This window comes from Natator depressus, chromosome 6 (assembly GCF_965152275.1).
Source record: "Natator depressus isolate rNatDep1 chromosome 6, rNatDep2.hap1, whole genome shotgun sequence".
NCBI lineage: Eukaryota > Metazoa > Chordata > Testudines > Cheloniidae > Natator > Natator depressus.
Genome location: NC_134239.1, coordinates 49,911,008 through 49,936,802, shown reverse-complemented (window position 1 = coordinate 49,936,802; position 25,795 = coordinate 49,911,008). Strand labels below are relative to the sequence as shown.

Genomic DNA, 25,795 nt, shown 5'->3' with positions numbered 1-25,795 from the left:
CCGAGAGCCTTGGGACAGAGCCAACAGCTGCAACAGATGCCAGAGGCCGGAGAACTCGCCCGAGCAGCTATGAATCATCGTGGAGAGAGGCCGTAAGACTGAGGGATTTCCTTTGAATTATACCCTCGGGGCGGGGGAGTTGACTGCGTTCCAGCTGTGTCTGTGGCGGCACAGGGGTGTAGCAGGGAGCTACCCCCAGATCCACCGGTGCCCCCAACCCCCCCACCACTACTACGACTATCACGGCCCCCGCTGCCTCGTCCCTGCTGGCAATCTGCCATCTGCCTTCGGATCCAGCTGTTTGCTTTGGACTTTGCCTTTCGGACCGGGCATAACAACCAACCAAACGAGACTCTTTGGACAATTGTGGTGGGTCGTCCTCCCTCCACCCCCACCCCCCAGATTGTTTATCCCATAGTTTACCCCTACTACCGGACCCCGATTTTTGCCCCCCCCCTCCTTCCGGTGTCTCCCTGTCTCTCCCTGCTTACAATGGCAGAGATGGAGAGACGCAAGGCCCCTCCAACGAAATTGGTTGTCCCTTCCCCATCTACCCCCCTGCCCACCCCTCAGGATTTCCCCACCGCCTCCATTGTTAGTACCCCTGCCCCCGCCCCCGCTGGGGCCTCGGCAGTGGGAGGCACCGGGGAAATTACTACTGCTGCTTTGGTTCTTGCCCCATTAGACTCTAGGAACCCCCCCCCCAGTTCGACGGAAAGGTCAGGGCGGGCCGAAAGGAAAGGGCCCCGCTAATGCCGCTGGGCCCCCCATGGCAGAGGCCGCCCCCACCACTGTGGCCTCATCATCGATCGTGGCACCCCTCCCAGCTGTTCCCTCCACCAGCTCTGCGACCGTCCCTCCCCCGGCCCCCAGGACGTATGCCCGGGCGGCGGCAGGCTCCCCCTCGCCTGCCGCCTCCTCATCTCGCCCACCCACTACCTCCGCTACCATCACTAGCGCCCGGGGCCCTCTTCCCGCTCTGACCAGGAAGCACGGTGTCCGTTGCCTCCTGGTGCCCGCCTCGCCCCACGTGGAGGCATACGTGCAGGCGTTGGCGAAGGTGGTAGGACCCATGGCCATTGTGGCGGCCTCCAAGATGTATGGGAAGGTCGTTTTCTTTCTGGCTTCGGAGACTGCCGCCCAGGAGGCGGTGGAGAAGGGCCTAGTGGTAGGAGGGGTGTTTATCCCCCTAGAACCGCTAGAAGATCTGGGCGTTCGCCTCGTCCTCACCTCCGTTCCTCCCTTTTTACCTAATGTTGCCCTGTTACCCGCTCTTTCTGCCCTGGGAAAGCTCGTTTCTGCTATCAGCCCTCTCCCGTTAGGCTGCAAGGACCCCGCCCTCCGTCACGTCCTTTCGTTCCGCCGGCAAGTGCAGATTTCACTGCCGGCGGGGGTGCGTGACGGAGAGGCGCTTGAGGGGTCCTTCCTAGTTCCCTACCAGGGAGCCCGCTATAGGGTCTTTTATTCCACCGGAGAGGCCCGGTGCTACCTCTGCCGCTCGGCGGGGCATGTCCGCAGGGACTGCCCTTTGGCCCGGGGGAGAGGGGCACCTGAGACCCCCGAGACCCGGCAGGATATCGGCCCTGTCGTTGCCGACACCCCTGGCCACCCGGCACCTGAAACCACCCCTCCTCCCACCCGATCCAACGCTGCCCCCGTCCGGGCCCAAGAGGTACCTTTCCAACAACGCCCGGGCGACCACGGGAGTCCCGCTCTTGCTGTAACCACCTCGGCAGAGCCTCTGGAGGAGAGTGTGGCACAGCTATTACCAGGTGCAGGAGAGGGCTCGCCCCAAGGAGAACCCCCCGCCCCTCCTGCTGCCTCACCGCTATCCCCCCGAACCCCTGAACCTTTGCCTCCACGCCCCGCTCCGCCCCCTGCTACTCAACCCCCAGATGACGCTATGGAGGGCTGGACTGTAGTCCAGGGGAAGCGAGGCAAGCGGAGGGCTCGAGCCCCGCTGCATCCATCTGACGCGGAAGCCCCCCGGAAGACCAGGAAGGGAGGTACTGACCTTGAGCCTCCCGCTTCGGCCACGAGTGAGATCCATTCGCTGGTGTCGGGAGGTGAAGATAGACTGGCATTGGAGGGAGGAATCCCCCCTCTGCGGGGGACCCTCCCCTCCGAAGCCCCGGAGGAAGCCCCTTCTAACCGGATACCACCTGAACTCCCTACGAACCCTGACGTGACCGTTGAGGCGGGCCCTAGCGGAGAGGCCCCCAGGGTAGTAGGAGTCGGCCTCTCCTCTGTGTATGCAGAGATTGAGGCCCTAGATTTGACCCCGGTCACCCAGGGAGGGGATGATTTACTGCCGGCCAGCCTCGATTTAGGCAATCTCACCCCAGGCCCCCTTTCCCCATGTTCTCTCCCCCTGACTGCCTTTCCGGGTGAGCACCCCACGGAAAGTGGTTTACCACCTGATGCCATGGCTGCCACGACCACCCCGGAGCCAGCATCTAGCATTACTCGGAGCCCCCTCCCTTGCCCCTTAACCCCCGACCCTGCTCAGGAGGCACCTTCTTTTTGCTGCTCGCCTCCTGAAGCCCAGGGCCTTACCTCTGCCCCTGCCCCCACCCCTGTCCCGGTTCAATTTCCCTCCTCCTGCAAGGCTATTGCCGCCCCTGGGGTTATTTCTTTTCCGCCTTTTGCAGATTCCCCCCAGGGAGCAGTCTTTACGTTTTCTAGTTGCGACTCATCAGGAGTTGCGCTTTTCCCCCTGCCATCCCCGTCCACCCCAAGGCACGAGATGGATTTAATAACCCCAGCCTGTCAGACGCCCCGTCGGCGGTCCGCACCCTGCCTACCCGCCTTAGCGGACCTCGAGGCTGTATTAAGGATCCCATCGGGGAGTACCCCGGAAACCGTAACCCCATCCCCCCATGAGCTGCGGCATGCACTACGGAAGTTCTTAGAGCACACCCGTGGTGCCCGCAATAGGGCACAGCTGGCTCTCCAGCGATGGGGGGACTTCGATCAACTCGTTCAGGCCGCAAGGGCCCTTATGAAGGAGGGCAGAGGGCAAGGGAGGCGCGGTGCCGCGGCCTACGAGCGGGCCCGCGGCTTCCGGAAAGATCTACTTACTTACGGGATGGGACACGGGTTGCTACGCGACCCGCCGGGGGCCATGAGCACCCCCACCAATGAGAACTCCCCACCCCCCCGGCCCTCCGCATGACACCTCTCATTATTGTAACCCTGAATACCAGGGGCTGTAGGATGGCTCTCCGCAGGTCCCAGGTGCTCTCCTACCTTCGGGAGGGGGGGTACTCTGTGGTTTTCCTGCAGGAGACCCACACGGACCCAACCGCCGAGGATAGGTGGCGGCTGGAGTGGGGGGACGGGGTATACTTCAGCCATTGCACGACCTGGCAAGCTGGAGTGGCGACCCTGTTCTCCCCCGCCCTGCGGCCCGAGGTGCTAGGGGTCACTGAGGTCGTACCGGGCCACTTGTTGCACCTCCGAGTTCGTCTGGAGGGGCTCGTGGTCAATCTTGTTAATATCTATGCCCCGCAAGTGAGTTCACAGCGGCCACAATTCTACCAGCAGGTGTCCGATTTTCTCGGCACCCTAGACTCGCACGAGTGCCTGATCCTGGGAGGGGACTTTAACACTACCCTCGAGGAGCGGGACCGCTCGGGGGCCGAGCCGAGCCCGGCCGCCGCGACCATTCTCCGAGACATAGTCGACTATCACTCCCTAGTGGACGTCTGGCGTGACCATCACCCAGATGACACTTCCACGTTTACCTTTGTCCGGGTGGAGGCCCATCGGTCACACCGCTCTCGGTTAGACCGTATTTATCTATCCCGTTTCCATCTTTCACAGGCCCACTCCTCCACCGTTCGGCCGGCCCCTTTTTCCGACCATCATTTAGTTACCGTCACGGTCTCCCTCCGTGCGGAGGGACCGGGGCCGGCCTACTGGCACTTTAATAACAGCCTGCTGGAGGACGAGAGCTTTGTGATGTCCTTCCGGGAGTTTTGGCTGGCCTGGCGGGAGCAGTGGCGTGCCTTTCCCTCGGTGCGGCGCTGGTGGGATCTAGGGAAGGTGCGCGCCAAGCTCTTCTGCCGCAACTACACTCGGGGCGCCAGCCGACGGAGAAATGCAGCGATAGAGCAGTTGGAACGGGAGGTCTTAGAGCTGGAGAGGCGCCTGGCCGCCAGCCCCGGGGACCCGTCCCTCTGCGGAGCGTGCCGGGAGAAGCGGGAGGAACTTCGAGCCCTCGAGGACCACCGGGCCCGAGGTGCCTTTGTCCGGTCCCGCATCCGCCTCCTTCGGGAGATGGATCGCGGCTCCCGCTTCTTCTATGCCCTGGAGAAAACGAGGGGGGCCAAAAAACACGTCACCTGCCTTCTAGCGGAAGACGGCACCCCCCTCACGGATCCGGAGGAGATGTGTGGGAGGGCCCGTGACTTCTACGCAAGCCTTTTCTCCCCGGATCCGACCGATCCTGGCGCTCGCGGGGTGCTCTGGGAGGAACTCCCCACGGTCAGCGTGGGCGACCGAGACCGGCTAGAGCTGCCTCTCACCCTGGCCGAGTTCTCGGAAGCCCTCCGCCGCATGCCCACCAATAAATCTCCGGGCATGGACGGGCTGACCGTGGAGTTTTACCGCGCGTTCTGGGACATCCTCGGCCCAGACCTAGTCACTGTCTGGGCTGAGTCTTTGCAGGGCGGGGTCCTCCCTCTGTCGTGCAGGCGAGCGGTGCTTGCCTTGCTGCCGAAGAAGGGGGACCTCCGCGACTTACGAAACTGGCGTCCCCTCTCACTCCTTAGCACGGATTACAAAATCGTAGCGAAAGCAATTTCGCTGCGGCTAGGGTCCGTGATGGCGGACGTGATCCACCCAGACCAGACCTATACTGTCCCGGGTCGCAGCATTTTTGACAACCTCTTTCTAGTCCGAGACCTTTTGGAACTCGGGCGGAGAGACGGTCTGTCGTTCGCCCTCCTGTCTCTCGATCAGGAGAAGGCGTTCGATAGAGTGGATCATGGGTACCTCCTGAGCACCCTGCGGGCGTTTGGATTCGGACCTCAGTTTGTGAGTTTTCTCCGGGTGCTGTACGCCTCCGCGGAGTGTTTGGTTAGGCTCAACTGGACCCTGACCGAACCGGTCAGCTTCGGGCGAGGGGTGCGGCAGGGGTGCCCCCTCTCAGGCCAGCTGTACGCTCTGGCGATCGAGCCTTTCCTCTGTCTCCTCCGCAGGAGGTTGACGGGGTTGGTGCTGCGGGAGCCGGAGCTGCGGCTGGTCCTGTCGGCGTACGCCGATGACGTCCTCCTCGTGGTCCAGGACCCGGGTGACTTGGCGCGAGTGGAGGCATGCCAAGCCATCTATTCAGCAGCCTCCTCCGCCCGAGTCAACTGGGTCAAGAGCTCTGGCTTGGCGGTGGGGGGCTGGCGGCAGGTAAGCTCCCTCCCACCCGCGCTTCAGACCATCCGGTGGAGTGCCGGCCCTCTGCTCTATCTCGGCGTTTACCTTTCTGCCACGCACCCTTCTCCGCCGGAGAACTGGCAAAATTTGGAAGGCGGCGTGATTGAGCGGATCAGGAAATGGACGAGGCTACTCCGATGTCTCTCCCTTCGGGGGAGAGCACTGGTGCTTAACCAACTAGTCCTGTCCACGCTCTGGTACCGGCTCAACACCCTAGCCCCGGCCCCGGGTTTCCTGTCCCACCTCCGGAGATTGATTCTGGAGTTCTTTTGGTCAGGATTGCACTGGGCCCCTGTTGGAGTTCTTCATTTGCCCCTGAAGGAAGGAGGGCAGGGCCTGAAGTGTCTGTACACTCAGGTCCGCGTTTTCCGCCTCCAGGCCCTGCAGAGGCTCCTTTATAGTGCAGGTAGTTCGACGTGGAGCATATTGGCGCACGCCTTCCTACGCCGCTTCCATGGGCTCTGATATGACCGGCAGCTCTTTTATCTTTGTCCGAGAGGTTTTCCGCGAGACCTCTCCGGGCTGCCGGATTTCTACCAGGACCTCCTCCGGACCTGGAAACTGTTTTCAACCACCAGGTCTGTGGCGGCCATCGTTGGGGCAGATCTCCTCACGGAGCCCCTGCTACACAACCCCCAACTTCGTGTGCAGGCGGCGGAGTCCCGCACGGTGCGCCAGAGGTTGGTCCTGGCGGGAGTTACGAGGGTCGGGGACCTCCTTGACTACGACCGGGGAGACTGGCTGGATCCCCTGACGCTCGCTCGACGCATGGGGCTCTCCAGCCTTCGCACCCCCCGGCGCGTGCTTCAGGAGGTGGAGGCCGCTTTGACCCCCGCTGCTCGGGCTTATGTCAGCCGAGCCTTGCGCGAGGGCGCACCCCGCCCATCCTTTACCCCAGGCCCGCCGGACCTTTCCATCGGGCCCCTACCCTGCCGATTCCAACACACCCCTCATCCTTTCACTGCAAGCCGGCTGCATGAATTGCAACCGGTCGGTTTTCAAGTTGCACCACGGCAATATTTATATACACTCACGCTCCATACCCTTCACGCCCGCACCCTGGTGTCCCGCCCCGACACAAAGTGGCGAGATCTCCTACCACCCTTGGAGGGGGAGCAACCTCGGTGGGCCAGCCTGTACTCCACCTTGGTCCCGAGGCCCGTCGGGGACATCAGTTGGCGGCTCCTTCACGGGGCCGTGAGCACGGGCGTGTTTTTGACACGTTTCACCTCCGTTCCGGAGACTTGCCCCTTCTGTAATGTGAGGGAAACCCTGGCGCACGTCTATTTAGAGTGTGCCAGATTGCAGCCTCTTTTTCGGCTCCTCACAAATATTCTTTTGCGCTTTTGGCTTCATTTCTCCCCTCACCTCTTTATCTATACACTCCCCATCCGTGGCCCCACCAAGTCGCGAGATCTCCTGGTTAGCCTCCTCCTAGCCTTGGCTAAGACAGCCATTTATAAGACCAGAGAGCGGAGGTTGGCTCATGAGGCGTCCTGCGATTGTAGGGCCGTTTTCCGATCCTCAGTACATTCACGCATCCGGGCGGAGTTCCTCTGGGCGGCATCCACCGACTCCCTTGACACCTTCGAGGAACGGTGGGCGCTGTCCGGGGTTCTCTGCTCGGTGACCCCGTCCGGTTCCCTCCGTCTGACCCTCTGATTGAGGGACAGAGCGAGAGACGCCAGCCACAGCCGTTAGCTGCTGTGAATACCATCATTATTGTTATTTAGGAGGGGTCTTATAATACATGGGTGTGCCCCCCTCCCTCCCAACCACCCACCCCGCAGCCGTGCCCATCTTGTCGGGCACTCTCAGGAGAGGGACCCTCGGCGCGGCACTAGGTAACTCGAGGGGGTGGAAGACCACGAGTGTCGAGGAAGCCCCCCCGCTCTAGGCCACCAGGTAACTCAGGAGGGTGGAAGACCACGAGTGTCGAGGAAGCCCCCCCGCTCTGGGCCTGGGCTAGCCTGAACACCTCTCCCTCCTGAAAGCTGTTGTGTTATACCTTCTGATTGCGTTGTTTTGTTGCTAAGTTTTCCTTTATCTTTTTGTAATCTCTGTAACTGTTACAAATAAACTTCTTTTCTGTTTCAAAAAAAAAAAAAAAAAACCTTCCCTCTTACCTTACCCAGGGAAAAGGGACCTACTTAGCCTGGGGCTAATATATCTGCCTTCTATTACTCTCCTATAGCCATCTGGCCCGACCCTGTCACAATACTCTGACAGTTATAATTAGCTAAATTCTGCACTCAGGTGCCTTAAGCAAAGAATCATTAACGCAAAGGCTTGGTGCATCAGGATGCCAGCAGGGGCTTGCAGCATGTATCTCAAATATCTATTTCAATGACTCCATACTTTTAACACTCTTTTTAGGGAAAAGGTGTATGGACAGAGCATCACAGAAATAGAAGCCTCCATCTGTGCGGATTAACCCCTTATTCTTTTTACGGTTTAAGACCCCGCCTCTTTCACTGTTGGTAGTCCCACTGTGAGTAATCCCACTGAAGTTAGAATGCAAAATTAAGCACACACATAGATCTTTACAAGATTGTGGCCTGTATTTTTATTATGTTTATTGCTGACATTTTTTAAAAAGTGAGGGTTTGCCTGCATGGGGACTTTGTGCGAGGCAAGCCAGGGTGTGAATGTAGAGCACACTCTGGTGGAATGGAAGAAAAATAATTCACTTTGGATACTACGCTGCTCACATATTACACTGACTGGTGCCACTATAAAAACCTAGAGACACACTGTATCAGATAGACCTCCGATGGAAAGAGTCCATAGAAACTAAGGCTACACCTACATTTGACCTGGATGGTGTGATTTCCTGTCCATGTAGACATACCGTCTATAGCTCTGCTCGAGTGAGCACCTAAAAATATCAATGTGACCAGGGTAGCACAGGCGGCAGCTTAGAGTACAAACTAACCCAGACCCTCTGGGTGTGTACTGCAGTGTCTAGCCTGAGCAACCACTTGTGCTACCTCTGCTACACTGCTTTTTTTAGCGCACTAGCTCAAGTAGAGCTAACACAGGTATGTCTAGGAGAGCTGGAAATCACACCACCTAGGTCAAATGTAGACATAACCTAAGAGTTACTTGACTTTTGATAGTTTGATCCACTATGTCGGCAAAGAAACAGAACTTTTAGTTGAAATGACAGAGAATTTTTTTTTTAATGAACAAGCAATAATAAATGAAGTGATGCAAGTTTAATAGAATAAATTGATGTAAGGACTTAAGGATGTGACTTGAGACACTTTACTTGAGGACAAAAGTACTAAACAAAAAGATATTCACTCATAACGAAAAAGAACCTGAATTTTAATGGGACCACTGTATATGCAGTACAAAACAGCTACAGTACATGACTCAGCATGACAGAACCTGGAGCAAGAAATCTCATCTTGGAAGTGCCAACAAGTTCACAGTAACATCTCACATCAAGGAAAGTTGACGTGATACTTTTGGTGTCCATATGCATTAGGACATACACTAATTTCTTAAGATAAAGAAGAAACTTCCACCTTTGGCCAAGTAACTGCACCTCTGCAAATTAGTCTCTTTTCAGTTTTATGTTAGGAATGCAACATTTTTTCATTGTAGAGAAATGCTCTCCTTTGGTATGTTTTTAAAAAACAACTCTAAATTAAAAATCTTACACTCTGCCTTGCTCTCAAGTAGCAGTATTCTTAGAAATTCCATCCCACGGGAACTCAGTTATCAATCTGTTTAAAATGTAAATTAATCAAACTCCACTGCTTTCCAGGAAAATCCTAATCAATGAGTTTTCCTAAAATGTAAAGAAATAGAATTAAATGTAATTATATATACATTAGGGGCTGGTGCAGCTGCTATTTAAATCAATGGGAGTCTTTCCATCAACATTAATCTGTTTTAAATAGGAGCTTAGTTTTAAAATTGACCACATAGGGTCTTCTTCCTTTGATAGCTTGCAATACATTGATGCATCATAAAAGCTTAATAATGTACTTTGCTGTAGTCCATTACAACCTTTCTTCATTACAAGAATGCTGCTCAGAATACATACAATTCTTGATTCAAGAAAAAGGTTGGTGGAGAAAGTACTCTGTGTTATTGTCCTTAGCTGGCTTAGAATTTTAAAAATTTAACCAACATAATTTTGCACCATTGGATTTTTAAAATTTGCCTTTCCTTCCTCCCACCCGCTCCACCTCACCCACCAAGTTCAATGCAGTAAAGTACAATGATGTTGTGCTATGCAATATCTTGTACTTCATTTACTTTTACATGCTCTTTTAAAAAATTGATACATTTTTCTTAATTTTTTGCTGTTAGTATTTGATATAGTGTTGTAGCCACACTGAAGGATATTAAAGCAGGATGAATGATGGGTTCAACAGCAAACACAGAAATAATTCCCTCAACTATTGTTTGTCTTTTAGCTATTTAATATAAATATCTCTCATTTGAGTAATAAAACACGTTTACCAGTCAAACAGCATATTTGCATGTACATTTTGAGATTTACTGCTGTGGATCAAAGATTCTGTCATTTCAGTAACATGTCTGCTCATTAATACAGTTGCATTTCTCTTCTGAATTCCCCATTTGAATTGAGCATGTTAATACGTGGTGGTGCTGAATAAAAATCTTGTCGCTGGCTTATAACATAAAGAAACTCCCCAAACTCTAAGCACGTCATAAGGCATGAACCCATGTGAATCAATCCTGCCAGTATAGTGTGAACTAAAATATATGGTACAACAGAGCTTTATAGTTACAACTATCTCGGGAATGGAGGTTCTTCATAACTCTGAAATATTTATAACTCTGAACAAAACATTATGGTGGTTCTTTCAAAAGTTTGCAACTGAACATTGACTTAATACGGCTTTGAAACTTTACTATGCAGAAAGAAAATGCTACTTTTAACCATCTTAATTTAAACGAAACAGTTTCTTTATATTGTCAAACCTTTTTTTAAACTTTCCCTTTTTTTAAAAAATAATTTACATTTAACACTATATTTACCTTTTTTTTTTTTTGGTCTCTGCTGCTGCCTGATTGTGTACTTCTGGTTCAAAAATGAGGTGTATGGTTTACCGGTCAGTTTGAACTCTGGTGTTCATAACTCTGAGGTTCTGCTGTAGTTGCACAGCTTTACTGTTAGGCTCATAGAGTCTACAGCACCTTAGTACTCATGGGTTACACTTTAAAATAATGGGATATTCGTTGATAAGGTCCACATTCTGATACCCTTACTCATCTTGAGCAGCAGCTTGCACCACAAGCCCGCTGAGTACAGGTATCTAAATCTTGTCCTAAATTATTACAAAAAGAAAACAAGCAGAGTTTCCATTGTTACAGTGATATGGTTTACTATCTCTCTATTTAGCATGCTAAGGTTTCTATAGTGCCCATCAGCTTCGTACAGAGAACAGTCCATATACCACAGGCAATGACAATGAGTATGATTTTATAATACTGCATTATAGAGTTGGTTGAAAAATAGTGAAAAAAATCTGTGGATTTCCCCCCCCCCCCATTTTTCATATACATTTTGAATTTCATGAAATTCTCCAGCCAGCTCTTCTCCATAATAATTATTGCTCACTTTAGTCAAAGCTGCTCCATCCTGAGAATACACAGTAAGAATAGTTTGCCCATGGTAGTTTCACTGATGTGAGCAGTATGGAATGAAGCTAAACTTCTTGTCCGGGAGTTAATCAGCTTGAGTCACCTCAGCCTGTTGCCATGTCCAATGCATTCTATTTGAGCACATAACTTGGCAGGAAAACTTGGCTGCTGATACTAAGGAACTAATATGATTTGTTTATTTAGGGTATTTTAAGAATAAGCCAATGGGGACAATGCATTGACAATAAAAATGAAAAATAATAATGAATCTCCGTTAATGTCCTGCAGCATGGCTAAGTTATTTTATATAGCAAAGTGATAAGTGTCTTAGAAACACCTTGGACACATGGAAGGTTATAAAGAATGCAGTTGCTCCAGTTGATTTAAGCTTCCTTTTTTATACAAAAGGTCAATTTAGTTTCTTTTAGTTGTAGTTCAGAATACAGACATACTTGTGCCCTCCAACCAGTACCAATCATAAATGCAGTTGCAGAGGTAATTGCACAGCATTCTTCTAGGCATTCATAAAGTTCAGATTTTCAATCCATATGCAGTTCAATCAAGAGATGCAGGAAAATGGGATTTTTTTTTTAAAGCTAGATATAATGGCTAATTGTCTGAAAGTCCTCAGGCCCTTATTAGAAATTGCAATGAGGACATAGTGGACCTGATTCTCTGTTGCTCTGCACCTGTTTGGTAGCACTGGGCACCCACTTGGGCATTGTTGTAAATGACAACACAAGGGGTAGGGCACTGGAAAACTAGGTACTCCTGTCTTACGTTGGGTAATTAGATTAAAAAAACCTTCCCCTGCAAAGGAGACACCTACTTTCCTCAGCTTGTAGGGAGAACTGAGTCCCCCTTGTGCAAACTTATCATAGGGTTCTGCAAAATGGAGGGTCTGATTCAGGCCATTCCCGATAGTGAGTTTTATCCTGAGGGAATAAAGCATGTAAATGCCCCCTACCTTTATGGAAGAGTTAAATCCTTTTGAGTCTAGCAAAAAGGGCCATTAATCTTTTCTGAAGTATTGCTTTTGGTCCACATTGTTCCTTTACAGGGAAATATGCACACGGGGAGGAAAACCTGACCCCCAGACTGTTCTGTTGGGAAAAGGGGGATGGGATTTGCAGTGGCCATCTCAGCCCCTAGTCCCTTGGACTGAATAGGGGGTGTGTATCTCAAAAACATGGAGATCTCACAAGAGCAATGTGAATCTTGTGAGATATACTGGAGGCCAGCACTGTCTGCATGGAGGCCCTGTGTCTCTGCACTGTCTCCTGGCTGACTGTAGCTTTCTTCCACCCCAACACCTGCTGTGCCAAAAGGCTTCCTTCTCCTGACAGGATATCCTCTCCTGAAAACTGTCCTAAAACCATAGAAAGGGGGTGCAAAAAAGTTGACATGGCTTTAGAGAGTGTTAAGTTTTCAGCAGATTCTGGTTTCTGGATGACGATACACAGCACACATACCACTCCCAACCCCTAATGCCTTCTTCCAGAACAGATTCCTCACATGAATTGATAGGGGTCCAGGAAGGTTATGATGCAGTTCTTCTTCTGTACTCCTTGGACTGCAATCCGATAGTAATGGGAACTGGTCTGACCCATTGTTAATGACTCATAGCAATAAATTCTACTCTTAGTAATTCATCAACTTTGCGCAACCTGAAAGTATCAAGGTGCAGAGTTTCCCTAATATTGAAATTGTGAAAAGAAAAATAATTACACATTTATCCCCAGTAAATGTTTTGCATTGTACTATTTTACATTGTGGGCAGAGTTATTTTAGTGGGAAAAATGTATATGTTGCACTGTTTGCTGATAATCAATTTTAAAATACATCTGTAGAGCTGTTGTGTGTTTGTAAATATATGTATATATAGTTAACATACATATTCTTGTCTAATTTCACTTAGAGCATTTGTGGTTTGCTTTTATGCTTTCATTTATGCTTGGCTGCTGTTCACTTATTTAAACATCCTCAATATCTTCTGGCTTAATAATATTCTGAAAAGTTATTATTTATTATTTGTGTTACCATAGTGCCTAGGAGCCCTAGTCATGGACCAGAACTGGATTGTGCTAGGCACAATATAAATACAGAACAAAAAGATGGTACCTGCCCAAAAGAGTTTAAAATCTAAGTAAGAAATATGTTTCCTGTAAGAAATCATAATTATTACATCAAGCTTTTACAGTGGACAATATACTTTTAAGTGACTATGAAATAATTTACAGAGGAAAGTGAAGACTAAAAAGAAGAAAACATTTGAAATGTTTATGATGTGAACATGGCAGGCAGCATGTACAACCTTTTCCCTTTTGGGCTTTATTTGGTGCTCTAGTAAAAGGGGTATATTGGAAATGTATTTGTTATTGTGAGATATTTAAGCAATAGTGGCTTGTTTAGAGGACTTCAATTTGTCAATTAATGACCAGCTAGTGCAGGTTAGACCCCAAACTGCGTAGACTGAACTCTCTTAAACCATGATAAATAGCACTGGTGCTAAGTCTGTGAGTGCTCCAGGACTCATGCACCCATGCTCAGCGCACACAGACTGTAGCCCCACCTGCACTCCACCCTGAGGTCTCATCCCCACTAGTCCTCTTCCCCTGAGGCCCCTGCCGCTCACTCCTCTCCACCCCCTCTTCCCGTCATTCACCCTTAAGGCGGGGGAAGCAGAAAGGAGAGAGAATCGGGAGGGAGGTACTCGGAGGAGGGGGCAGAGAGGAGCGAGCAGCAGGTGGGCATGTGGGGGGTCTCGGGGGAGGGGCAGAGGAGAGCAGTGGGCAGGGGGTTCCTCGGGGGAGAGAGCGGAGAGGAGCAAACGGCGGGTGGGGGTGGAGAGAAGTGAGCAGTGGGCGAGGGGGATGGAGAGGGCGGGGAAAGGAGTGGGAGGCTCAGGGGAAGGGCCAGAGAGGAGGAAGTGGCAGGTGGGGGGTCTCAGGAAGAGGCAGAGCAGGGATAGAGGCAGAGTAGGGGCGGGGCCTCAGGGGAAGAGGCCGAGCGGGAGCGGAGCCTTGGGGTAGAGTGGGGTTGGAGCACCGGCCGGCAAAAAAGAAAAGTCAGTGCCTGTGATAAAAAGGTAATTATTGCATAATGTTTTTATGCTGGGACCACCACAAAGATAATCAAAACTTCTGTTCTCATAACTGAATCTTCAAAGAGATTTGTATGTTTCGGGTTGGGAGGGAGGATAGTAATGGAGAGGCAGCTTCAGGCCTTCAGGAGTGTCTCAGCAAAGCAGCCATGGCTATATATGTTGGGAGCTGAGGAGAGTTGAGGAAAAGGAGGCAACCACTTTTTATTTTTTCTGAAACAGTTCACCCGTCTTTGCTGCAAACAACCGTATTCATAAGTATTAATGAGACTTTTTCCAAAGTTAAAGTAGGATACATGGTTGCATGTTCACCTTGAGGCCCGAACGTATGGTGCAGATGCTTGAGACTGCACTAATAGCAGAATGATGAATACTGTACAAATAATTTGAGCTGATCTAAAATTATAGAAAATAGATGCAATTATTTTACATTTACGTATATGGAGGTGTTGATTAGGTTACAGTGAGTTTTTAATTTACAGTAGGAATTCAAACTGTTTTCTATACACAATACAGAGTATCTTCTTCAAATTTATAGACATAATCTGTGAGTAACTTTTCTGAGGGGTTTTAAATAAATTATTAATTACTTTGAGTGTAATTTTTAAAAGTGGGCACTTTACAAAATTTGTTCTGCTGAGTCTCACCTTTTTTTGGTACAATACCTAAAACAATCACTGCCTACACAAACTCCAAACTTTATACATCTCACACTCTGAGAACATCTCAGATACTTTTTTTAAAAAACATGTATTTACTTCATCACGTAGCATTTTATGAGGTAGCAGAGCTAATGAATAAACTCTTCTCCCTTAGCAGTAAATTTCCAAAGTGTTCTCCTGTTTCAAAATGGCCACCTGTTCTCATTGTTGTAATAGGCCTGAGGCCACAGGTTTCCCCCATCTTTTCTTTACAGCCAATACATGTGGCAGTTTTTACTGCTCTTAAGAAAGATGGCCACTACCTCCCATTGTTCCCAATAGGAGAGAAGCCAGGCTGCTGTCTGGAAAAAGGGTGGTTCTCACTGATATAAAGAGGCAGTGAGAACCCTGGAAGGTGAAAAAATATTGGGGGCAAGAGTGGGGAAAGGGAAAAGGTTTACAAAAGTGTGAGTGAGTACCCCTGCACATAGACAATGGAGATACTTGCATTATTTAGTCAGTGCACTCGGTGGACTTGGGCTAAGGGTCTGTTTTAATTGCAATACAGACATCTGGGCTTGGGCTGGAGCCCCGGCTCTAGTGCTTTTTGAGGTGGTAGGGCCCCGAATTTCTGCAACACAGTTAAACAGACCCTTAGCCCAAGCCCCCTGAGCCTGAGTCAGCTGGTTTTTAATTGCAGAGTAGAAATACCCTTAATGTTGAATTTAGAGTGGGTGGTGTCCCCAAAAGGCTTAACAGCAGGCAGAAAAAACCAAAAAGCAGGCAAAAAACCCCAAATTATTTATTATTTTCATATACAGTAACTCCTCACTTAAAGTTGTCCCGGTTAAAGTTGTTTCATTGCTGATCAGTTAGAGAACATGGTCGTTTAAAGTTGCGCAATGCTCCTTTATAATGTTGTTTGGCAGCCACCTGCTTTGTCCACTGCTTGCAGAAAGAGCAGCCCATTGGAGCTAGCTGGTGGGGCTTGGAACCAGGGTGAACCAGCAGCCCCCTATCAGCTTTCCTGAGTTCCCTGTGCAGCTTGCCAGGCAGTTCAGCCATCCCTCTCCCAACTGCGGTGTGCTGCTCTTGTCCTTTGCCTTGGAGCTGCTCCTGGGAGCCTCCTGCTTTTTGTGCAAATGGGTGCGGGGGAGAGGGAAACGAGGGCTGCTAATGTCAAGGTGTCCCCCTACCCCCCTTACGCTTTTACCCCATCTCCACAGAGCAGGGGGACACATGACAGGACAGGGCAGGATGGGGGAGCGTGCTGGCAGCGGCTGCTGTCTCAACTTGCTGATCTACTTAAAAAGGCAATGTACTTAGAGTGGGGTCAGCCTACTTAAAGGGGCAATGCTTGTCTCTCTCTCTCGCTTTCACGCACATTGTGTGTGCCTCTGTCTCTCTCTGCCATGATGTTTCCCCTCCCTCCATTCCTGCTGCCTTGTAGAGTGTGAGGCTACATTAACAACAATGTGTTAACCCTTGAGGGCTCAGCGGAGTGCTAGTTCATCATTTAGCAGTAAGGCATTCCCTGGGAAATATCCCACCTTCTTCCACCCTCTGACTTCACCACCTCAACCAAGTGTCACAATCATAATTGCTGTGTACGGTATTAAATGGTTTGTTTAAAACTTATACTGTGAATATATAGATAAAAATATAGTATTTTGTCTGGGGAAAAAATTTCCCTGGAACCTAAACCCCCTATTTACATTAATTCTTATGAGGAAATTGGATTCGCTTAACATCGTTTCACTTAAAGTAGCATTATTCAGGAAGATAACTACAATGTTAAGCAAGGAGTTATTGTGTTTATTAAAATATGTATATATTTAAAAATATCATGATTTTAATGCAATCTAATGGTTTGGTGTCTGATACATGATATTTGATTGTTTGTGGCTGGTAATACTGCTTCTATGGCCCTCTCTCATTTCCCCGTTGCAATCCCTGCTTCTCTTCTCAGGGAAGGGAGATAGGAACAATAATCTTAAATTTCTGGGTTCAGAATTCCACAGATGCTCCTCATCTCAGCAATGAAAAATTCATCTGCATGTGAAATAACTGGAACTGGCACTAGACATGAAAGGGTTCCTATTCATTTATCAATCTCGTAAGCCCCCTCAGAAGGTTTTTTTTTTAATATGTAAAGTGAATATGGTTTAATGAGATGGTTTATTGTTGTTATTATTAAGATTATTTATTATTTGTAGTACAATAGTGCCGAGGCGTGCTAGTCATGGTCCATGACCACATTGTGCTAGGCACTGTACAAAGAGAAAACAAAAAAGATGTCCTTTCCCTGAATATCTTACAATCTAAATAGAGAAGACAGATACATGGTGGGGGAAGGGACTATAACACTCAACCAGAGACACCAATGTGATGATGGCAAACGTCATGTTAGTTACATGATGTTTTATTTATTTTTGTTTTTTGGGTGGGTTTAATAAAAGGGATCAGCTAAAGGGAAGGGAGAGGGGACATTGAAGAAGGTGGTCTAGGGGGCAGGCAAGTGGGGAAGAGGAATGATGCTGAGATGAAGAGAGTGTGAGGTAGAGGGAGATGGAGAGGGTTGGAGCAAACAGCCAATCAGCACAGGACAGAGAAAGTCCAGTCAAAACTGGGGAAAGTTCTTCAAAGGACGAAAGGTCCTTGCTTTGGCTGCTTCTGCTCCTGTTGGCTGTAGTGACTGTCTGGCTCCTCTTTGCAGCTTTCTCCCAAGCCCAAGTGGAAGGGGAGGAGAGACATCACCTGGGTCCTAGTACCCCCATAATGATGGGTCTCCCTTTCACAGTTCTGGGTTGAAATGGGCTCCATTTTCTTTGGGCTCCATTTCCTGTCTGGGCTCCGTTTTTTCCTCTGTTCCCATTGCAGCAGACCCTGCTTTGTCTGTGTCTGTGATACACGATTCCTGTTTCTTTGTATTTTTCAGCAAATTAACATAAATATAATAATATGTGCATGGAGGAGAGAGGGTCAGAGATGCAAAGTAAATGCACTTTATCCCATTTTGTTATATGGAACAATAAATGTATGTTGTGTGTACCAATATCTATCTCTGTATAATGTAACATATATATTTGCATGGTGTATGACTCTCAGCACATATTAATTTGAACTATTTTACAATCTTTTAGGTGGCCATAATAGCAGGAAATTTTGAGCTGGCTGAATATATCAAAAATCACAAGGAAACAGATATTGGTAAGTTAAAATATTTACAAAATAGTGACAATGAAAAGCTTTATGAAATGTTGATTGGAAATCTTTAAATCCAGATATAAATCCTATAAAGACCAGTTAAATCTGGTTTTATGTGAAATATAATCAGAAGGCTGACTGTGCAGTTGATACAGAGAAATATTCTAAGTTTTTTTCCATTTTCTAAAACGTGAAGAAATAGGAAAAAGGCCAAATTGTTTTTCAGAGAGTACTTTGTTTTAGAAAATTGGATATAAATACCCCTACTGGATCATAGGTGTGTTCTGAGTAGGTGTGATTTGTTTTGGAGAGATTAAACACACACACACACACCCCCAGAGAGGGCCAGATTCTCCCCTTCATCAAGGCTGCTGTGCACTGTGTCACCAGTGCAAAGCAGTGCTAAAGCTGATGTAGCTGATCACAGGAGGATCACCTCAACACAGAGATCCTCCACTGGGTAGGACGTGCATGGCACTTCCTCTCATATGCCATGCCCCCTAACTGCAGCAAGTAAAGGGTGGCTGAAAGGAAAGGATGATGTGTGGGTCAATCCCCTGTGATAGCCCCTCAGGGTATACATACTTTAGATCAGTGGTGTTCAAAAAAATTTCTGGGGACCCAGTTGAAGAAAATTGTTGATGCCTGTGACCCAACGGAGGTGGGGATGAGGGGTTTGGGGTGTGTGTGGGGGGGCTCAGGGCTAGGGCAGAGGGTTGGAGTGCGGGGGTGAGGGCTACGGGGTGGGGGGGGGAATGCGGAGCTCCAGGTCTGGGTGGGGCTTAGGGCTGGGGCAGGGTGTTGGGGTGTGGGAGGGGGTCAGGGCTCTGGGCTGGGGGTGCAGGCTGTGGGCTGGGCTCTGGGCTGGGGCTCAGGCACTGACCAATGGGAGCCTAGAAGCCGGACCCCCTGCTGGCTGCTTCCAAGCTGCAGTGTGGTGTCAGAACAGGTAGGCACTAGCCTGCCTTAGCTGGGCAGCACCGCCAATGGGATTTTTAACATCCCGGTCGGTGGTGCTGACTGGAGCGATCCAGTGCCTTACATGCTGTGACCCAGTACTGGGTCGCGACCCAAACTTTGAGAAGCTGCTTTAGAACAGCCTTGAAGCTGCTTGAAGAGATTGCCTACATATAAAGTTGCATGGATTTCATTTAAAATGGGATTTTAAGCTTACTTAGATCAGTGGTTCTCAAACTTTTGTACCAGTGACCCTTTTCACATAGCAAGCCTCTGAGTGCGATCCCCCCTTATAAATTAAAAACACTTTTAAATATATTTAACACCATTATAAATGCTGGAGGGAAAGCAGGGTTTGGGGTGGAGGCTGACAGCTCGTGACCCCCCATGTAATAACCTCGCAACCCCCTGAGGGGTCCCAACCCCCAGTTTGAGAACCTCTGACTTAGATAAACTGATTCAAAGGACTGTTTGGAGACTCTTATTTCAGTTTATACCAGGTTTATTTCAGTTTAGTTCATTAGTCAGAAACAGGTTCAAGCTAAAGCAAAAAAGCCACTCATACTGAAATAAGAGTGTCCACACAATCACTTGCACTGGTTTAACTAACTAGTGCAAGACTGTGTGTTGACAAAGCCTCATTTATGCTGGGGCACTGGCACAGCTCATATCCCGCTGAGGATTGCGGAATACAAATGTGGATTAAAGCCATCTTTACAACCCCCTTTCTGAGTGGCTCTCTGTGCTTATTGCTTGCAGTTGAACATTAGATCAGATATCTTGAGTTTTAATCTCATGTGATATTCTTTGTTTATTTTTTCCAAGATGTGTGGTTATTGGACAAAACTGAAGAGACTTGCATGAAACTTAAGCCTTCTAAGTAGCCTTATACTTAACATGGTAGTACACTGAAAACAGCTCCCTTCATTTAGTTTCTTTTTCTTCTTTCTGCATTTACAACCAGTGCTGGTTTGAAAATGTCAAGCTGATGAGGTCAAGCGGTTGCTGAAAATGAACCAATTGCCTATCCCTAATGAGCATGTCATCTTATTACCCTGTGCTTACAACTGGTTTTTGATGGTTCTACAACTTTGTAGATGTTAAAATGAAAGCAGTCAATAGGGCTAATTCAAATGTTCCAATTTATTCCTGCAGTGTTGCTTTTTAATATTGTGGTTTTGTCCAATTCTTCTGTACACAAAGAAGTATTACATTTTTCTGCACATAGTTTATTCTTTTGTTTTAAAAAAATTGTACACAGTGCAAGAAAGAAATAAAGAAAAAGCAGAGTATAAATTATTAATTACTGGGCAAAGGCCCCATTACTGAAAAGGGATCCACCTACACGCAGCCCATGACTCCATTGCTGCAATGTCCTCAATATGTGATTAATGCTCAGCTACACATTATTTTCTCATCAAGGATGGACAGTGTTGTTTCCCAGTTGTCTGAGTATATGAGGGAAAACGGAATGTAGTTGAAAAGTAGCTGGATGAGACTTAGTCCAGGGAAGGAAGGATCGCCTTGTGGCTTAGGCACTTGAGCAGGATTCAGGAGATCTGAGCATAATTCCTGGCTGTGGCACAGACTTTCTTTGTGACCTTGGGAAAGTCACTCTTAACCTCCCTCAATGCCTTTATTCCTCTTCTGTAAAGTGGAGATAGTGATGCTTCATTTCCTCATGTGGGTGTTGTGAAGATAAATTCATCAATGCTTGTGAGACATCTTGGTACTACAGTGCTGGCTATAGATGGATAGGTATGATGGTGGTGGTTGTGATAAAGAGTAAGCATTACTTGTTTGAATTTCTTCACATTAACTTTGATTTAACGGAGGTACTTTTCCTTTAACATTTTTAACGTTATTTTTTAATAATGAAGTCACAAAAATGTATATTTCTGGAAAAGTTCTACAATGTGGACAAAGCAGGATACTGAGTGAAAAAACTGAAATAAGGAATGAGAATGGAGCTTCTGTGATGCTGAACGTATAGAGCAGTGCTGGTGTTTAAACTTCACCAACTTGACCTTTGTTTATACTGTGTGTGTTATTACCCATTATCTTCATCTATCTTTTGGCTGAGGTCAGACATATTTCCATATGAGTAATGCTCCTTTTTAAAGTCAGGAGGCTTCATGATGGAAAAAATGACCATCAGACAGCTGAGGAGTGGTTGTAAGAATAAGTTTCAATCCAATGTCCTGATGAAGATAAGAGGGATGATTCAGATTAGGAGGTCTTTTAAGGAAGTTTATCATCTGACATCTCTAGAAAAATGTCCTCTGTTTTAGAGAAGTTCCAGAAATTGAGCAAGATTATTAAAACACATTTTATACCTATGTAACAACAATTCTTCATTAAGGTGGATGCCTATCATCCAAACTTGGGAACATTTAGGAATCTAAGCAACCTTGCAGTGAGTGTCCGTTGGACATGGAGGATTCATGGAGGATAGGTCCATCAATGGCTATTAGCCAGGATGGGCAGGGATGGTGTCCCAAGCTTCTGTTTGCCAGAAGCTTTAAAAAAGGAAAGAAGGAGGATCCGGGGAACAACAGGCCAGTCAGCCTCACCTCATGCAGCAGGTCCTCAAGGAATCAATTCTGAAGCACTTAGAGGAGAGGGAAGTGATCAGGAACAGTCAGCATGGATCCACCAAGAGCAAGTCATGCCTGACTAATCTAATTGCCTTCTTTGATGAGATAACTGGCTCTGTGGATGAGGGGAAAGCAGTGGACGTATTATTCCTTGATTTTAGCAAAGCTTTTGATACGGTCTCCCACAGTATTCTTGCCGGCAAGTTAAAGAAGTATGGGCTGGATGAATGGACTATAAGGTGGATAGAAAGCTGGCTAGATCGTCAGGCTCAACGGGTAGTGATCAAAGGCTCCATGTCTAGTTGGCAGCTGGTATCAAGCGGAGTGCCCCAAGGGTCGGTCCTGTGGCTGGTTTTGTTCAATATCTTCATTAATGATCTGGAGGATGGCGTGGACTGCACCCTCAGCAAGTTAGCAGATGATACTAAACTTGGAGGAGAAGTAGATACACTGGAGGGTAGGGATAGGATGCAGAGGGACCTAGACAAACTAGAGGATTGGGCCAAAAGAAATCTGATGAAGTTCAACAAGGACAAGTGCAGAGTCCTGCACTTAGGATGGAAGAATCCCATGCACCGCTACAGACTAGGGACCAAATGGCTAGGCAGCAGTCCTGCAGAAAAGGACCTAGGGGTTACAGTGGACGAGAAGCTGGATATGAGTCAACAGTGTGCCCTTGTTGCCAAGAAGGCCAATGGCATTTTGGGCTGTATAAGTAGGGGCATTGTCAGCAGCTCGAGGGACGTGATCATTCCCCTCTATTCAACATTGGTGAGGCCTCATCTGGAATACTGCATCCAGTTTTGGGACCCACACTACAAGAAGGATGTGGAAAAATTGGAAAGTGTCCAGCGGAGAGCAACAAAGATGATTAGGGGACTGGAACACATGACTTATGAGGAGAGGCTGAGGGAACTGGGATTGTTTAGTCTGCAGAAGAGAAGAATGAGGGGGGATCTGATAGCTGCTTTCAACTACCTGAAAGGGGGTTCCAAAGAGGATGGCTCTAGACTGTTCTCAGTGGTAGCAGATGACAGAACAAGGAATAATGGTCTCAAGTTGCAGTGGGGGAGGTTTAGGTTGGATATTAGGAAAAAAATTTTCACTTTGAGGGTGGTGAAGCACTGGAATGCATTACCTAGGGAGGTGGTGGAATCTCCTTCCTTTGAGGTTTTTAAGATCAGGCTTGACAAAACCCTGGCTGGGATGATTTATTTGTGGATTGGTCCTGCTTTGAGCAGGGGGTTGGACTAGATGACCTCCTGAGGTCCCTTCCAAGCCTGATATTCTATGATTCTAAGATGGGAATGGGCAACGGGGTGGATCATTTGTTGATTACGTGTTCTGTTCATTCCCTCTGAAGCACCTGGCTTCAGGTCCCTTGGAAGACAGGACACTGGGCTAGATGGACCATTGGTCTGACGCAGTATGGCCGTTTTTATGTTATGTTCTTGCCCAATGGAAGATTTTTGAATGGTTGGAGGATATGGAGTTCAGTGGTTATAGGAAGCAGACAAAAGTACTTAACCTACCAACACAATCGAATTATTACCAATCTCATACATTTTTGTTTTGCTGTTAAAAAAAAAAAGGGAAAGGAAAGGAAAGGAACCATTAATGTGGAATGAGCCGTTAGTTTTAAAGCCTGTGAAAAATATATGTGCATTATCTTAAGATGACAAAACAAAACAGAGAAACAACAAATCATGTCTGCTTATAGGAAGAAAGGGACTTCAGTATTTATGGATACAGGATTTATACTTCATGTATTTCAGAACTTTTCTGTGCAGGTGGCAAGTGAGAGATGGAAATTGAACACTGGCTGCATGGAATATATGACAGGATTCTCCAACTACAAAATAGGCACTGGAACAAATCCAAGCCTTTATTTTTTTGAAGAACAAAGCCAGCAATCGTCTAACTCTTGGTAGTCTTGATAGACTCTGTGTGGCTATTGATACTTCCTTAAATCAAAACTTAATAGGCATCTAGCTAATGCAAATGGCAATTAAGATTTGTATAAAAAAGTCAACCCTTCTCTTTCTCAGTTGTGCCATTTTAGGGATGGTCTATTTTAATTATTTACTCATGACAGGAAATGGGAGATTGGACCTAATTTCAATAACTTTATGAGCAGGTTTTCTTTTATCCTGACAGAAACAAGTTTTTGTATTTCTAAAACTGAGGCATTTCAAACGTGCAAAATTATTAATCGCTTGTGACCTGTAATCTTTGGAGAAGGGCCCAGTCAATGGGTCCATCTTCTGTTTTTACATTTACTAATTAATGTTCCTCTTAGACCATTTTGCTGCCCCAGGCTATTGCAATAGAAATTGGAAAACACATGTACATTCCACACAGAAGTCATTAAGTGGTAGTCTTGTACTATATCAGTAATAGTCACAGGGCTGTGTCAGGTAATGGTGCCAAACCTGCAATCATGGAGACCTAGCACCTGTAGTGTGCTGTTTACCATTCATGGTCCTGTATAACATGTTGTAAAGAATGAGCTGCTTTGTTCCATAGCAGTGATTATAACTTGAGTCCACTAGAAAGTCAGGATATTGCTGCTTTTATAATAGTATGAGTTGGCGCACATTGCCGATCTCTCCTCCTATTAAAAGGGAAATCTCAGTCACTATTCTCCTAATACATTACAAAAGCAAACACAAACACCTTACTTCTGGGTTTGTTACCTGTTCCCCTATCCTATTCCCTTCCCACCACCTCACATTTCATAGACTTTTAGAGTGGGGTAGGATAGGAAATCACACACCAAACCTTGGACCTTTCAGTCAAGAGGGAGAGCCCAATTAATGGCTTTGCAAAGAGCTCTTCATGGGTCTGGACCAGTCCCAACGAGCAATGCTAAGAAAATGCCCTGTTACTGATGGAGTTTATAGGCATTTTCCAATCCAGTAGAAAATGACTAATATGAAGCTGGATTGCTTTTTTTCTTTTCCTACAAAGATGGTGTCAGCTTTCATTCTGTGGGTCCAGCACTACAGCCCTTATTCAAGCAAAATTCCACTTCATTTCCAGGGCAGTTTGGCTTAAGTGAAGGTTGCAATATCAGACCATCTACTTACAGCTATTATTGGTAATCCAGGGATGAGAAGGAGTCAGAAGACCAAATTCTGTCTCAGTTTCCATGTTGTGTGTATATGTTGTGTGAAAACAATGGTGTCCCTACATGTGACAGTTGGAGTTCCATGGAGCCCCTTTGTAGGATCCCTAGAGCTTCCTATATAAAACCCCTTAGCTATGCTATCCCATTAAAAAGTCTGAACAGTTTGTGGGCTCGTTCACCCAGGCCTTTGCTGCTCAGATCATTAGATTTTTCTTTTGCTTAATGGAGATACCTTGCTGCTTTTCCTACCACCTATTGTCAATTAAGCTTAAGTAACTCTGCATCCCCCTTAGTATATGCTGTAACTTGATGACTTTTCTGTGGCAGTCACCAACAGGGGAACAATTACCTACCAGATCAAAAACTGCTATATATTTCTTAGGTTGGACCCTACCAGTTTTCAGACACAAAAAAGATTCTTGAAAATAACTCTTGTACCATAAGTAACTCACTGATATTAAAAAGGGATGTTCAGAGCAGTCTTGCTTCTAACAAGAGTGGGTGCCATTTTGGAAAACCTAATCCTGTTTAAGATAGCGAGAATTCACAGGGGAGGAGGGAAAGGTTAACACTGAGGGATTAAAAGTAAATTCTCATATCATTGTATTTCTTGCTAAACAAGGTTCTAAACAACAGACTCTTTTTTTTCATTTTACAGATCTCCAAAGGGTAAATAAAAATTCTTATGTCTATTATTGTTCTGAAGTAACTGTGTCTGAAACAAGTTAAAAGTATTTTTGTAAGGCAAGAAAAGTTGTTATTATGAGGTAAAAGCCTCATAACACTCAGTACATGACTCAATTTACTCTAATCCAAGATGCTCCCTGATGAGCTTTTCCAGGGATGATAAACATATTAAAACACCTTATTTTAATGATTACATATTTTGAAACTCCTTGGAATCCAGAAATATCTTGCAGCTCTGCGCTTATACAGTTCCATCTTTTTTCTCTATTTTGAAAGAGACATTACATCTGTTGTACTATACAATCTTCATGAACTGCACAGCAGTTATATGTTACAGATTTACACCCATTTTCATTCGTCCTTTAATTAGTTGTACTGTCTTATTTTATTTATTTATTTTCCCAGCTAAGGGAAA

The 25,795-nt window shown here is 47.1% G+C and overlaps 1 protein-coding gene across 2 annotated transcripts in view; it reads left to right on the top strand.

Moving 5' to 3' along the window:
- Positions 1 to 25,795, top strand: part of SHANK2 (SH3 and multiple ankyrin repeat domains 2) — a 615,311-nt gene that overhangs the window by 178,823 nt on the left and 410,693 nt on the right. For both annotated transcript variants that reach the window (XM_074955235.1, XM_074955234.1), the window contains one exon: positions 17,946 to 18,012. In XM_074955235.1, the coding sequence (XP_074811336.1) occupies positions 17,946 to 18,012 (67 nt within the window). The remainder of the gene's footprint in view (positions 1 to 17,945; positions 18,013 to 25,795) is intronic.